The sequence below is a fragment of the Larimichthys crocea genome, chromosome XVI (genome assembly GCF_000972845.2).
Source record: "Larimichthys crocea isolate SSNF chromosome XVI, L_crocea_2.0, whole genome shotgun sequence".
Taxonomy (NCBI): Eukaryota; Metazoa; Chordata; class Actinopteri; family Sciaenidae; genus Larimichthys; species Larimichthys crocea.
The window spans coordinates 711,799-727,543 of record NC_040026.1 but is presented as its reverse complement, the minus strand read 5'-3'; the positions used below and the strand labels follow the sequence as shown (position 1 = coordinate 727,543).

Sequence of the window (15,745 nt, the reverse complement as noted above, 5' to 3'; positions counted from 1 at the left end):
TTTTGACTTGTCGTCTGTTCCACCCCCAGCAGAGGGTTGACCTCTCTCTCTCTCTCTGGCTCTTTACGTTGATCTCTCAGTCACCCAGGCACCCTTATTCTTTTCTCTCTCGTCCTCTCTTCCCCTCTCTCTCTCTCTCTCTCTCTCTCTCTCTCTCTCTCTCTCTCTCTCTCTCTCCCAGCACCTCTCTCTCCCAGCACCTCTCTCTCTCTCTCTCTCTCTCACCCACCCCCTCTCTCTCTCTCTCTCTCTCTCTCTCTCACCCAGCACCTCTCTCTCTCTGTGTCTCTCTCTCACCCAGCACCTCTCTCTCTCTGTCTCTCTCTCTCTCTCTCTCTCTGTGTGTCTCTCTCTCTCTCTGTCTCTGTGTCTCTCACCCAGCACCTCTCTCTCTCTCTCTCTGTCTCTGTGTCTCTCACCCAGCACCTCTCTCTCTCTCTCTCTGTCTCTGTGTCTCTCACCCAGCACCTCTCTCTCTCTCTCTCTGTCTCTGTGTCTCTCACCCAGCACCTCTCTCTCTCTCTCTCTGTCTCTGTGTCTCTCACCCAGCACCTCTCTCTCTCTCTCTCTGTCTCTGTGTCTCTCACCCAGCACCTCTCTCTCTCTCTCTCTGTCTCTGTGTCTCTCACCCAGCACCTCTCTCTCTCTCTCTCTCTGCGTCTCTCTCTCTCTCTCTGTGTGTCTCACCCAGCACCCCGCTGGCAGCGCTGTCCAGCGTCCCTCCGTGTCCCATCTTCAGGCTCTGCTTCTTCCTTTTTCGCGGGTTCGGGTTCTGAACGCCAGCCTCTGAAAGCCGAGCACAACATGTTAAACACGTCACTGTCACTGTCAGCATACACACAGAGCGGCTTTCTAATGCGGTCCCGGTTCGGTCCTGTCGTGTCACCTTTGAGCAGAGCTTCTTTGAGCGTGTTCAGCACGTCTGCAGAGGTCGGTCCTTGCTTTTTATAGATCGCGAACAGTCCGTTCAGAGACTGCAGTTTGGCCAGAGAGCTGCTGATCGGAGGGTTCGTTATACTTCCTGCCATGCTGCTTCTGTTCTTCTTCGGCTGTTATTCCTCTTCTTCTACTCACGCACTTATCAGCTGTCCCCGCCCCCTGCTGGCTCAATGCGTTAATAACTATATAACTATTATTAACTAACGCGACGTATCACACATAACATTCAATCCACTGTTTGACTGACTAAGGACGAGTACGTGCAGTTCAGCTGTTGTTATCTTCACTTAGTGTAAGGGCAGACTGCTGAAAAACGCTTTCGAGACTACGTTGACCAAGATGCTTTGCGTTGACTCCCACTTCCTGGTTACTCTGCAGCTTGGCTTCCTCTGCCTGTCAGCTGTGCTGTCTACAACAACAATAACTGTCAGGACGGTGTGTGTCCTGAAGTCTGTCAGGTTTGTGTTTCTTGTCTGAAAACAACATTCATATTTTATTTTTAGGAAACTACCTCAAAGGCTTCCGTAGTTTGCGCGTCTGTTAACCGTTTGATAGCCCTGCAGTAACGATAACGTTACTCTCATTCAAAACGGGACAATGCTACTCTGACTCGGTGCTCAGGAGATATTTACCGTGTAAATCAAACACAGTGCCTTTCTTCATCAGTAGAAACCATGTTTTATTCTGTATTTCACTGAATGGTCGCTGTTTGCTTCCGCCAGCCAGCTAACTGTCCTGAAGTTTGAACTTCGTGTTAAAATCAATGAAGACTTTCTCTGTGTGTTTGTGTCTATGTGTTTCTGTAGTTCGTGATCATTCACAGTAATGCGCTGTGAACTGACTGTGCTGGAGTTATCTGCTTCACCTTAGTTTAAACGTTATCATTTCTTTCTTTCTTTCTGTTATTAGTTTGTTTTCACTGCCCAAAGTCACAAAGTCCATTTTCCTCTGAGGCTTTACAATCTGTACAGGGAGTGACACCCTCTGTCCTTAGACCCTCGGTTCGAGTGAGGAAAAACTTGCCCACAAAAACCTTTAACAGGGAAAAAAGGTGGAAGAAACCTCAGGAAGAGCCACAGAGGAGGGATCCCTCTCCCAGGACGGACAGACGTGCAATGGATGTCACGTGTACAGAACAAATCAACACAAACATATTGTACAATGACTGATAAAATGACAATGAATTATAATGAATGATGAAATGATTACAGTAGCAGATATGGTAGCAATAATGACGTGGATGAGTGGAACATATAGTTGAAATAAGTTTTAGGTTACAGGCTGCAGAGACTAAGTACACTGTCAGTGCTTTACTATCTTTACCTGATTAAGCGTTCCTAATCAGAAACTCTCATGTTGGTAGATGAGCCCAGAAACACTCTTAAATGCAGCAGATTACTGCTGTTTGACTTTGGTTCTTCTGCAGTTCTGCACCCACTTACTTCCTGACTGATGATAATGAGCTGCTAGTGGATGTCTTTACGAACAAATCTTCTTTGGGTGCGGTGTGGATGTACTCTATGCAGGACAGATGGAATTATTAGAATAGCAGCATCTGTGTGTGTCAGCTCCACCAGACCCATGATTTTACATTGTTTTAGTAATATCGATAATCTGTCAATTGATCTATTTAACCTTTGGTCCATAGATAAGATCCATGCTTTAAATACAAAGATATTCAGTTTACAATCACATGAGTTAAAATATAAGTTATGAAAGAAAGAAAGAAAGAAAGAAAGAAAGAAAGAAAGAAAGAAAGAAGGAAGAAGAAAATCCTCATTTTAAAATCCAGTACTTTGTAATGTTTGGCTTTGTTGCTTGAAACATGACTTGAGGGATTAATCAATTATCAAAATATTTGCATATTCATTTTCTGATCATCAGGTGACAGAGGAAAGAAGGAAGACGTTCAGGCAGCATTGTACATCTCCAATGAAAAGGAGACGCTGGTGACCAAGCATGGAGGACTTCAGGCGGACCTACCTGCGTCTGTGTAAGGAGGGAGGTGTGGAGCCCCAGGAGAGTGTTGTGGCTCAGCTCCAGGAGAACAGGACTGTTCAGGGCTCCAGACTGGACCTGAGTGGACAGAGCCTGTCTGCAGATACCTGCTCTGTGTTGGCCAGGGCCTTCGAAAAAGATACCGCCTTTACAGAGGTGTCACTGAGTGACTGCATGCTCAGCGAGGAAGGTGTGTAAGTCTTAAAATTCACAATACTCAAGTGTATTGTAAGTTTCTCAGCACAAGAGCCAGGTCTGTTAGCATCCATATGAATATATAAATGCAAATATGTGACCAGTCACTGAAATGTGCCTGAAGCAGCAGCTGTTTTAGGACAAAGATGAAGCTCTGGATGAAGATGATACATCAGACTTTAATATACACAGTGTAAACTAAACTAACTAACTAAAATAATTTCCTCCTTGGATTATTAAAGTATTTCTGATTTCTGATGTGTTAGTAGATACTCTCAGAGTTAGTGTAAGTATAGTGTAAGACAGTAAGTATAAAATCATGTTCAACAGTATCTGCTTTTATGCCTGTGTGTAATTTTCAGGTGCCAAAGTACTGCTGACTGGACTGTTTGGCAACACAACAGTAAAAGTCCTGGATCTGAAGGTGACACAAATTAGGCTTCACACACTCCAAGTCACTAATAAATGTTTCTTTTCATTGACACGAAATCAGCTGATGTGAAACATTATTCGCAGGGGAATAACTTAAGATCCAAAGGGGCGGAGGTTCTGGGAAAGCTGTTGGCACGTAACAAAACTCTGCGTAGGTGAGAAAGATGTTTTTCATATAAGAATATTTTCTGTCACTGCAGCAGCACACATGTATTTTAAATAGCAATGTAAGTGTAAGGACAGGAGTTAACAGGAGTTTAAAAGAAGAAGAGAAATATCTGAGTGTTTGAGTGCATCAGCTCGAACCAAATTATAATCCATCACTGTCACATCTGCTCACAGCTTGGACTAGTCACTAGTTTAGATTTTTAATAGAAAATAACCACACACTGCTGCATCAGAGAACAGTGTCCTCATTAACACACTATGCTTAACACTGTTTGCAGGCTGGTGTTGGAATGGAACGCTTTGGGTGTGTGGGATGAAGCCTTCTCACTCTTTTGTGAGGGTTTGGCCTCCAATAACGTGCTGACACAGCTGGACCTCCGCAACAATCAGATCAACCACCACGGAGCCTCCGAGCTCGCTCTGGCACTCAAGCGCAACAACACAGTGGAAGTGTTAGGTGACACAGTAAAATGAAATATGACATGTTCATTTTGTGAGTTAATTGTCTCGTTTAAGAATCTGTTGTTTGTTTGTCTTGGCTGAGATGTCAGTGAGGTGAATAAAAGTTGTAGTTTTGTTTATTAGAAAAATCAACCACTTCAGCTTCCATTTAATTTCCATTAAGATATTACATTAGTAATATAACTTGACCACAAGAGTGAGATGTAAACATGATTTGACAACAGGAGTTTTTTTATAGTTTAGTAGAATCAGACACAGCTCAGTTTTCATCAAAATTGCGTTTAAAAATCACAATTTCAGTATTAAAATATTTCATTATTTACCTGATTACTTCAAGCTGAGGCTGATAGGTGTGATTTGGGGGCTTTGACGGATCACATGATCTGCAACAGCCAGTGACACCGTCCCTGTGGTCTGTACTGACCTAGAAAAATGCCTGTTTCTGATCTTAACAAACTTGTAGAATGATACATTTAATCCACAACTTGGAGTGCTAAAGAACAGATTTCTGATGTATTCTGATTGAATGACTGAACTGATGGTCTGCTCTGGCCATTCTCACTGACTGTGTATCATTCACAGATCTGAGGTGGAACAACATTGGTCTACTGGGTGGCAGGTCTCTGCTGGAAGCTGTGCAGAAGAACAAGAGCATAGTGCAGCTGGAGATGGCAGGGAACAACATACCCAGTGACACTCTCAGAGCACTTGGTAAGAGAGTGTGTGTGTGTGTGTGTGTGTGTGTGTGTGAGAGTGAGAGTGAGTGACCGACCGACCGACCCATGGACCCATCTCTACACTCTTTACCCTTTTGCTCCTGTTGTTTAACCCATTAAGAGCAAACCACTTCGCACAACTCAGACAGGCAGTCCACCCTAAGAGAGAACCACAGCAGGACCCAGGTCCTCAGCAAGGAGATTCATATACTGAAGGAGGAGAAAGGCCGGCAGGTAAAGTGCACACTGAAACAACTGAAGTAGTATAGGAACACTGAACACTGAAGGCTGTTTGATGAAAACCACAAGAAAAAGTCCCCAAATGAGAAAATGAGAATCTGGACATGCAGATAAGTTACAGAGGTTTTCAGGTCCAGACTGGTCAGGTCCCCTGACTTTTTTTTTAGTTCCACCAATAGGTCAAAATCTTTTACTTATCCTGCAAATATCAGCAGAATCCAGTCCTGGTAGATTTTCACAGACCTCCTAAAACCTGAAGAAGCTGTGCACTCACTATGCTTTGATGAAGATGAAGATGTTTGCAGCTACATTTAAAACCCACAGGTGCTGCTACTTCTTTGTTGCACACAAGATGCTGGGTGGATGACTTTTAATTATTCATGAAGTACTGCAGATTAAGTCTGAAGTTTGTGATGATGACTCTTGCTGTCCCTCCTTTCTGTCAGTTCCTAAGCCTGATGGAAACCATAGATAGGCAGAGGGACGAGATGGGACGCTCCAGCAGGTCAGTTCAGGTTTTACTGTGTACATCGACAGGGACATGTAGCACTTCTTTTTTTTACTGTATTCTGCTCATTTTGTATCCATGACCTCATGGGGATGACCTCATTTCTTCTTTTCTGTTTGATCAGGTCCACCTCTATTCAGATAAGCCAACTCCAGGAAGCTCTGAATGAGAGGAAGTCAGCTGTCAACTCTCTGACTGCCAAGTAAGCATTTCATTTCCCCTCATGCTGTATTCACTATATGAAGAACAAACAGTCTGTATGTGGTATTCTGTTGTACATACAGTATGTGACATACAATATTCCACTTCGAATGTCACTTGACTGAGTCCTATTTTTTGAACAGGAATTTGATTTTTAAAATTTTAATTGGAACCTGAACGATAGGTAGGCCAATTTTATCATCCAATATTGTCTATCACAGATATAAGTATGGGTGTCTATGTTTTCCAGTGCACTGATATGAAAACAGTTTTTACAGGACAGTGTAGACAATGATACTTGTGAGTTATTTAGATCTATTAACTAGTTATTAACAATTATTTAATTCCCAGTGCAGTTTACCATTTCAGTGCACTGAGGTCATTTTAGACAAGAATGTTCACTGTTAAACTGTAAAATATTTGCCTCTATTACATATCTATGTCACTGTTAGTGTTTGATAAACATGTTTATTTATATATAAAGAATATCAGCCCGTATATGTTATGATATTGATTTTTTTTACTCCCCAATATCAGCATTACCCTCAAAAATCCATTTTCAGTCATGCTCTAATTTTAATATAATTCTACAAGTCAGTCCTGATAAATTACCAGGTAATGGTCCTCAAATGTATTTGAACAAATCAATTATAGATTGGTCGAGAAATACAAAATTAGCAAGTAAATATATCCTATTGTGCACTATGCACATGTAGTTATGTGCTGCTATTCTTCATAATATATAAGACGGGATCCAGATGATATATTTATCATCATTAATCATGGACGTACAGTGCCTTGAAAAAGGATTCATACCCCTTGAACTTTTTCACATTTTGCCACCTTACAAACACAAACTTAAACGTTTTTTATTGAGATTTTATGTGATCGATCAACACAAAGTAGCTCATAATTGTGAAGTGGAACAGAAACGATACATCATTTTCAAAATTTTAAGCAAATAAAAATCTGAAAAATGTGGTGTGCATTTGAATTCAGCCCCCCTGCATCAACATTTTGTAGAGCCACCTTTTGCTGCAATTACAGCTGCAAGTCTTTTGGGGTACAGTACATGTATGTCTCTACCAGCTCTGCACACCTAGACACTGAAATTTTTGCCCATTCTTCTTTGCAAAATAGCTCAAGCTCAGTGATTTTGTGAACAACAATTTTTAGGTCCTGCCACAGATGCTGAATGAGATTTAGGTCTGGACTTGACTGGCCCATTCTAACACATAAATAATCTTTGATCTAAACCGTTCCATTGTAGCTCTGGCTTTATGTTTAGGGTCATTGTCTTGCTGGAAGATGAATCTCCTTCACACTCTCAAGTCTTTTGCAGCCTCCAACAGGTTTTCTTCCAGGATTTCCTTGTATTTAGCTCCATCTATTCCCATCAACTCTGACCAGCTTCCCTGTCTCTGCTGAAGAAAAGCATCTCCACAGCATGATGTTGCCACCACCATGTTTCACAGTGGGGATGGTGTGTTCAGTGTGATAAGCAGTGTTAGTTTTCTGCCACACATATCGCTTTGCATTTTGGCCAAAAAGTTCAATTTTGGTTTCATCTGACCAAAGCTTCTTCTTCCACGTTTGTGGTGTCCCCTACATGGCTTGTGGCAAACTGCAAACAGGACTTCTTATGCCTTTCTTTCAACAATGGCTTTCTTCTTCCCACTCTTCCATAAAGGCCAGATTTGCGAAGTGCACGACTTCTAGTTGTCCTGTGTACAGATTCTTCCACCTGAGTTGTGGATTTCTGCAGCTCCTCCAGAGTGACCATGGGCCTCTTGGCTGCTTCTCTGACCAGTGCTCTCCTTGCTCGCTCTGTCAGTTTAGGTGGACATCCATGTCTTGGTAGGTTTGCAGTTGTGCCATACTTTTCCATTTTTGGATGATAGATTGAACAGTGCTCCTTGATATTTACACTTCTCCACAACTTTATCCCTGACCTGTCTGGTGAGTTCCTTGTTCTTCATGATGCTGTTGTTCACTAGTGTTCTCTAACAAACCACCGAGGCCTTCACAGAACAGGTGCATTTATACTATGAGTAAATCTCACACAGGTGGAGTCAAAGTCAAAAGTTCAAGGGGTATGAATACTTTTTCAAGGCACTGTACATACTTTAAGTATTATTCTGTTACCGCAGTGTATTGAGTATTCAGTTTGCTCTTGTTGAAAATATGACCAGACTGACTGTTGCTATGATTGTGGCACTGTTACATCACCATTAGAATTACGGTCTCACCTGCCTGATGCCCTCACAAAGGTGACAAACACTCTGTTGTTAGTGAGGTGTAGTATTCTTTTTGCTGGCCTTTGTGCCTGTGTAATAGTCCTTTTGTTTTCTTGAGTTAACATGATAGATGATGTCATTATCATGAATAAACAAGCTTAGCTATCTGGAGGAAACAGGATAATTAACTCCTGATCTCAAGAGATGACTTTAAAAAAATAATTCTTGCCATATGTACATAGACTTCTTTTCACCTTCAAATCATCAGTGATTCACTCACTAGAGTTCCTTAAATTCTAATAAGATGCACATACTATAGCTCTGATCACATGATGTTGTGATGTCACAGAGTGCAGATGACGGAGGCTGCCCTCGCCCTCTCTGAGCAGAAAAACCACAACATGGGACAGCTGCTGACACGATTAAAGACTGAGAAAGAAGAACAGAGGGAACGACAGAACAGAGAGAGGAAGAAAGAGCAAGAGGTACGGATGGATGGATGGGTGGATGGAGAGGAGGAGAGAGCACAGCATATTTCATCTCAGATGTGATGTGTACAAGAAAGAAGATTTAAACATGTTGGCCTATAGCTCCTGTAGCTCATGAAGCTTTAACATGTGGTAATACATTGAATCAACACCAGTGGGATAAATGCCTCCTGCTACTGTAAAACAAGGTCACAACATCATAAAGATACATTTTATTGAACAAAACATGAACATAACACTCCAGCAAGAAAAGAATGAAGAAAATATAGAAAGACATGACAAATATATAACTTGACAACAAGGTCCCATAATTTCCATTGTTTATTCACATAAAATCACACAGGTACACTCATAGTGAAATGTATTTCCATAAGACAGTTTGTTCAATTCATTCTTATGGAAGTGATGTGAGTAAATGAGTAAGTAAAAAGCAACCAAATGGATCTGAAGAAGTCCAGACATTAATAATGATAGCAATAATGACAATAATGGTTAATGGACTATTCATACAGCACAGGGTTGTTCTGATCCACCGAGCACTCAGAGCAGTTGTAATACATTTGTCACATTGAATAATAACAACGAAATCCAGGCAGAGTGAATATCTGTATATTATTGTAATGTAACAATGCTGTTTGTTGAAGGTGAGTTTGATAGTCAGAATCAGAATCAGCTTTATCAGAGTACACACACACAGCATTTCACAGGTCTCACAGCTATGACAGTGACAACAACAATGACCCACATAATAATTCAGATGTAGTCATGCCTACCTTCACACACTGACAGCAAGGTGTTCTTTTGTCTTATATTTTCAAATAACTCTTTCATCAAGTTTCATAATGATACATTTGATTTCACATCAGTTTTAGTGGCGTTGTGGCTGCCCTGTCACCTTTCAGCCAATCACATTACTCGCTCTTCTTAACCTATGACGTTTAGCCAATTAGCTCCTGTTAACTGCACCAACAACATCAAGGTAAATTTGAATCAGCTGTGTGGACCACTGTACATAAACACACACTGAAACTAACAACAAGCTTGCTCATGTTAACTACCTGGCAGCAACACAGTGTTAGCCGTGTTAGCTGTGTTAGCTAGCTCAGTTGGCTTGAGTGACCACAGAGGGCGTTTGATGATCATCAGACACAACTATTGTCTCTTTCCAACTGTGCAATGAAATCCATCCTGCCAAACAATAACACATTATGACAAAACTGACAACTCAAAATCAAAGTCATCTTTGCTTGTGGAGATATTGCTGTCACCAATGAATGCACTTCATGTGTTTCCATCCTGCAGGACAGCGTACTCAGAGAGGGCAAACTCCTCCGAGAGATCCAAAACCTGACAGAAAACAACAGCCAGCTCAGGAATAAAGTAAGAGTAATGTCTATGCACCAAAATGCTGTATGCTAATGCTTAGCATCACACACACACACCCACACACAAGCTGCATTATGTGCACTTTTGTGATGTGAGCCTAATTGTGTGTTAGGTGGAGGAGATGGAGCGCAGGTGTAAGTCTCAGCAGCAGCAGATCTTTGAGCTGAAGCAGGAGCTGACCAACAGCACAGCAGAGCTAAAGCTGCGATTAGCCCAGTCAGAAGGTAACACACACTCCCAGAACACACACACACGTTCTTTATTACAGATGCAAAGAGAACAGATGTTTTTTTTCCCACCTAACCTGAAGAGATTTCCTGTACGTCACACTCTGACAGATCGTCTGGAAATGGAGAAGCGACGGTCAAAGCAGGCTCTGGACGACATGGACAGTCTACGCCAGAAGGAGGTGCTCTCAGAAACTGTATCAAGGATCAGAGACATTTAGACAGCTTGCAGTCCCTTCATGCAACACACATAGAACAGATCTGATCATTTCATTTAGATTTAATACATTATAAAATGCAGTGCATTTTTTTTATTGCATCTGGGGAATGTAAACAGCAGCATCAAGATAGTGCTAAAAAATTTGTTTGAGCACCAAGCATCCTCTTCCTCTCATCCTGTACTCCGTCAGCTCAGAACACCTGCTCGTTGAAAGACTCGGGGTGTCGATTGAGCAGGTCTCTTTAAAAATGTGAGCACAATAGTGTCTGATTTCCTGTCGTTCTGCCAGCCCCAGTCACATTTTATCCAGACCAGAACATTAGCTAGGAGCTGGTCTGAAGTCCAAGCTCTTGTCCACTCCTCCGGGAGCAATCACACTACCTGGTCTGATGGCTTGTCTCAAGGTGCGTTGCTCTTTAATCCAAATCCCACCCTTCCATTTCTGATAATTGCAGGCTATTTTTGTCATAGGACCGAAAACAGATAAACAAAGACAGCAAAGAGACGCAGGGCACAGCATCTGCATGTGCATGTGCAGCCAGATCCAATCAGAATGATTTTTGTTCACTTGAAATCATGCAGTGATCCCCACTGCATGATTTCAAGTGAACAAAAATCATTTGATGCAGGTGAAAGGAATTGTTGAAAGCTCCAGAAAGTTTTTTTTTTTTTGTCAGAGCAAGGTTGTCAGGCTACTAGCAGGGACTGTTTTTACACTTGTGTGTGCAGGTGGAGCACGTGAATCGACATCTAGAAGAGAGTGAAAGAGCTCTGCAGGAACGCATCTTCAAACTGGAGGGACAGCGGATACAACTAGAAGAGGTCAGACACATCAGTGTAACACACACACACACACACACACACACACACACACACACACATTTAGTCAGCAAAATAACTGCTTATAACAGACCAGAGTTATTTAGTCACCTAAAACCAGATTTCCTGCATGTAGAGTCTATGCACGTCACCACAGATGTGTGTCTGGACAGCAACTACAGAGAAGAGACAGCCATTGGTGTTTTTTCCACATTTCTGATCCTGTTGGAAATTTTTCAGGACTTTGAAGGATGTTCAAGACAGACATGTGCTGATAATGTGTGTGTGATAAAGTGTTGTGGTGGTGTTATCAGTGGGTGAGAGCAGATTTAAAGCCCATAAATTGTGATTTATTACACTGTACTATTTTAAAAAGCCAGTCTAAGCCCAGGGGGCGGTTACCCAACTGTAACTTTCCAGACATTGCAGTTATTCAAATCTAGAAGTTGGCTTCTTTCAAGCTGGAAATTCCCCCAGTCCAGTGCTGGAGAGCTGGGTTATAAATGGTAAATGGACTGTACCTATATAGCGCCTTTCTAGTGTTCCGACTCAAAGTGCTTTTATACTACAATATTCACACATTCACACACATTCATACACTGATGGCGTTGGCTGGCATGCAAGGTGCCAACTGCTCATCAGTTTGAGGAGCTAACCATTAATACACCAACGGTGGGGACTGAACCAGGGATTGAACACGACCCATTCTGCCTCTGAGCCAACTGACAGCACGATAAGGTGGACAGGATAAGATTAACATCTTAACACTGTACTGTTATCTAACACAACGGGGCTGCATTTTTTAAATAATGTGCAGTTAAATTCATTGTAATTCTTCAGTTTGGTTTTGATCTTCAAAGACACCTTCAGCACAGTGACAGAGGCACCGCTGAAATCTCCAATCTGCTTTCATCTAATGTCTTATTTTGATGTCCGTCTGTTGTAGGAACTGAGTAAAGCTAAAGCAGTGTGTGTGACAGAGAGGGCCCAGGCTGAGGAGGAACTGGGAAGAGTCCGGGCTCAAGTTCGTCTGGAGGAGGTGGGTTCAAAAACCTCTGTTATTGGGTGTTGTTTAGCTCAGTCGGTAGAGCAGCCGCCCCATGTACAAAGGGTAGAGCAGCCGCCCCATGTACAAAGGCTCAGTCCTTGCCGCAGCAGGCCGGGGTTTGAATCCGGTTTGAATTCCCCATCTCTCTCTCCCCACGTTCCTGTCACACTTCAGCTGTCTCTATCAAATAAAGCTTGAAAAGGCCAAAAAGAAATATCGAAATATCAACAAAAAAAAAAAAAACTCTGTTATTAAGACGTTCCTTCATTTACAATCTTCCAGTTTAGTCTTTGTTTTAATGATTCTCTGGACTTCCCTGGAAAGCAGTGGATCATCAGCCAGTTGGTCTCCATCCTCACTTCCACCTTTTGTTTCCTCTGAGCAGCAGGAGCATGTGTCTTCCTTGGAGGAGAAGCTTCGCTCTGTGCGTTCCTCCCTGCAGGAAGTCCAGCTCCACTGCTCCCAGCAGAAACAGACCATCTCTGAGCTGCAGGTGAAGAACAGCCAGCAGAGCATCGAGATGGACAGTCTGCGGCGCCGGATAGAGGAGCTGCAGCAGGTCAGAACCCACCAGCTGACCGTTACACATCCATCTTCTTGTGTCTGCGTCATGAGGCACATCATCAGATATGTAATATTTATCAGACTGATGTTGACACATGATTGTTGACCTGCGAAAACACTGGATTAAATGTAGGAAGAAATCTCAATAAAACAATAGTGAAGGATAAACAATGACATCATAGTTAAGTTAGTTACCTATTATTAGAAATAATGATATGTAAATCATAAGGCTTTTGTTAACACTCTTAAGCAGATGCTTCTAAATGTCACAGTCTAACAATAAACATGTGTATGATGCTAATATTAACACTTATTCAGTCTTGTTACATATATTAATGTCAATAAACATCTTATACAGGCTTTATTACTATTAACTAATGCTTATTATAGGACTCTTAATAAATAACCTTCAACTTTTTTTTAAAGAACCAGATTTTGGGGCATCTTGTCGCTCACCTGGTGGAACGTGTTCCCCATGTACAAAAGCTTTCAATTCTGACCTGTGGCCCTTTGCTGCATTCCTCTCTCTCTCTCTCTCTCTCTCTCTCTCTCTCTCTTGCTCTCGCTCTCTCTCTTGCTCTCTCTCCAAAAAATTCCATCCACTCTATGATCGGCTGTCAAAAGAAGTAATAAAATGTTAGTTGGTTGTTGAACAGGTGGTGTGTTGTTGTTGCAGGAGCTGTCAGGTAAAGACCAGGAGAAGGTGGCTGAGGTGAGCCGGGTGAGGGTGGAGCTGCAGGAACAGATTGGACATTTACATGCAGAGAGGACGGCACAGGGAGGGCTCAAAGAGAAGATCAGTGCTCTGGAGAGAGAGATCAAAGGTGTGCCACCACACTTTATTTCTTTTCTCATCACAACACATTATTTTTCTCTGGTACTTTTTTAAAATGCATCATGTTTGAAATCTGAAGTATTTTCTGTACTGTTTGTATTTCACCCCTTTCTCCTCGTGTGGCTCGCTGTCCTGCAGTGCTGAGCAGTAGCCACAGAGAGGTGCTCCTCGACAAAGAGAGCGAGATGTCTTCCATGCTGGAGAAGCTGCGGTTGAGGGAGGCAGAGATCCAGAGGATGAGGGAGGACGAGGCGCAAAGAGCCAGCTACCTGCAGAGCGCCATCCTCACCTACGTTCAGGGCTCCCCTCTGGGTCACTACAGCAGCCCCAAGAAATGACCCAGAGACCTCCACCCCTGTAAGCTGTAACCTCTGAGCCCTCACTGAGCTCCTGCACAAATAAAATCAGGACTGGACTTGAAAAGTAGAAAATGAAACCCAACATGTAGGCTTAGTTTACAGGAAAAAGTCCTCATCTTAACGAGACATTTAATCTGAATTCATTCAATTTTAAGGAAAATTCTGATTTATTATAGCTTGAGTCTTATTTCCATTGTTTGCCAATCTATGTATCTGTTATGATAACATAGTCATTCAAGTAAAAAGCTGAAAACCGGATCTGGGAAAACGATTACATCATGACAGTCATACAGGTCAAAGAGTATCCAGATTACTTAAAGCCCTTAGGCTTAGAGGCCGGGGTTAAATTTAACTAAACTGAACACACTGAAAATGTTGGTAATATGTTCTTACAAGTAACGAGTCTTTCTCTTCCAAACAAGTTCAGCTAACTGTTTCTCTGATCTGCTACAATACAAATACGTCAGCTGTTGTGCTTATTAGTGATTCTCTCCATTGTTTGGAAAAGTGATTGACTATCAGAGGTTTGTGAGCAGGATCAAGAATGCAAATGACATCTTCCTACTAATTACTCAGCTACAAATGACAACAAGCACACAAGCCACAAGCTGTGATAAACCAGAATAAGCCACAGAAGACTGTATAAAATCAGTATATAGCCTGTAGTATGTAGTGTTTTTAGGTTCTGTTTATTCTTAAGACAGAATACGGCTGGACACGAGACCAAACTGCTGTTGAATGGACATCTCATTTCCTATGATCACAGCCCTTATTGTTCAACGTTTGCTCATCATTGCCAAATCATTTCCACTGCATTCTGTTCGTCTCTCCTGTTAGATGAACATAAGTCATCACTGATATCTGTTTTCAGCCCAGTCCTGTTGTACTGTACTTCTTCTGCAGTCTAAACGAATCCAAGATAATGCAGCATTGTCAGTGTTTACATACAAAATGAGATTTGATTGAAATATGCCTTAATATTGTTTGTGTGAGAGGAGACAGCTCTGCAGCTCAGGTGCAGAGAGCAGTGAAGTGATTCTTCTGTTTTTACAAATATGATTATATTTAACAAAGTCCATATGAACTCTGGATGCAATGTTTTCTACTAAAAATCACTGCATATCTTCAGACGTGATAGATATGTGTCATTTATATTGTCAGGTGTGTTTTTAGCATTTTGGTCTGTTTTTGATGACATGACATGTTTTTTTATTATTATTTGCATATTAAACGTGGTCATTTCTGAAAAAGAGGTCACGTGATGTTTCTTCGTGTGTGTGGGGTCTGTCATTCTGTCCAATAGATAACATGCATGGTGTTCAGTGTGTGGGGTGGGGATGTATGAGGTCACTGGGTCTTGAAATTACAGCCAAAGATCACTCACTGTTAAGACAGTTCACTCACATTTGGAGCCAATGAAACTTTGTCTATATGTGACCGTGGATCCTGCACTTTATTATTGGGCAGTGACACAGTAATTTGCATTTTATAAATATGTAATATTTTAAATATAATGGTATTTAATAACTGTTAATAATCATCTGTTTCCATAACTCGCTCATTAAGTGATTTGAATTAGTCACATACTACCAGCTAGCGGTGTATATGCTCCAGGGACAGGCTCTCAAAAATCAAACACTCATGGTTAGTCATGGTTATGAAATATTAAGTCCATATCTTGACTAGACTTAGCTTAGTGAAAG

General features: G+C 41.8%; 2 protein-coding genes across 2 annotated transcripts in view; one reads left to right on the top strand and one right to left on the bottom strand.

Moving 5' to 3' along the window:
* trub1 (TruB pseudouridine (psi) synthase family member 1) overlaps nucleotides 1-1,204 on the bottom strand; it is an 18,061-nt gene extending 16,857 nt beyond the window's left edge. Inside the window, exons 1-2 of the mRNA XM_019271369.2 lie at nucleotides 887-1,204; nucleotides 688-786 (exon numbers count right to left, since the gene is read on the bottom strand). Of these exons, the coding sequence (XP_019126914.1) occupies nucleotides 688-786; nucleotides 887-1,028 (241 nt within the window). The 5' untranslated portion in view covers nucleotides 1,029-1,204. The remainder of the gene's footprint in view (nucleotides 1-687; nucleotides 787-886) is intronic.
* An 87-nt stretch (nucleotides 1,205-1,291) lies between these two features.
* On the top strand, nucleotides 1,292-15,292 carry lrrc45 (leucine rich repeat containing 45). The gene is made up of 18 exons (XM_019271367.2): nucleotides 1,292-1,397; nucleotides 2,824-3,127; nucleotides 3,495-3,556; nucleotides 3,649-3,719; nucleotides 4,011-4,189; nucleotides 4,777-4,905; nucleotides 5,032-5,144; nucleotides 5,597-5,655; nucleotides 5,783-5,860; nucleotides 8,446-8,581; nucleotides 9,887-9,964; nucleotides 10,083-10,194; nucleotides 10,309-10,379; nucleotides 11,147-11,239; nucleotides 12,183-12,275; nucleotides 12,670-12,843; nucleotides 13,525-13,672; nucleotides 13,822-15,292. The coding sequence occupies exons 2-18, from the start codon at nucleotides 2,899-2,901 to the stop codon at nucleotides 14,019-14,021; spliced, it is 2,025 nt and encodes a 674-aa protein (XP_019126912.1). The 5' UTR covers nucleotides 1,292-1,397; nucleotides 2,824-2,898; the 3' UTR covers nucleotides 14,022-15,292.
* Nucleotides 15,293-15,745: the final 453 nt, after the last annotated feature.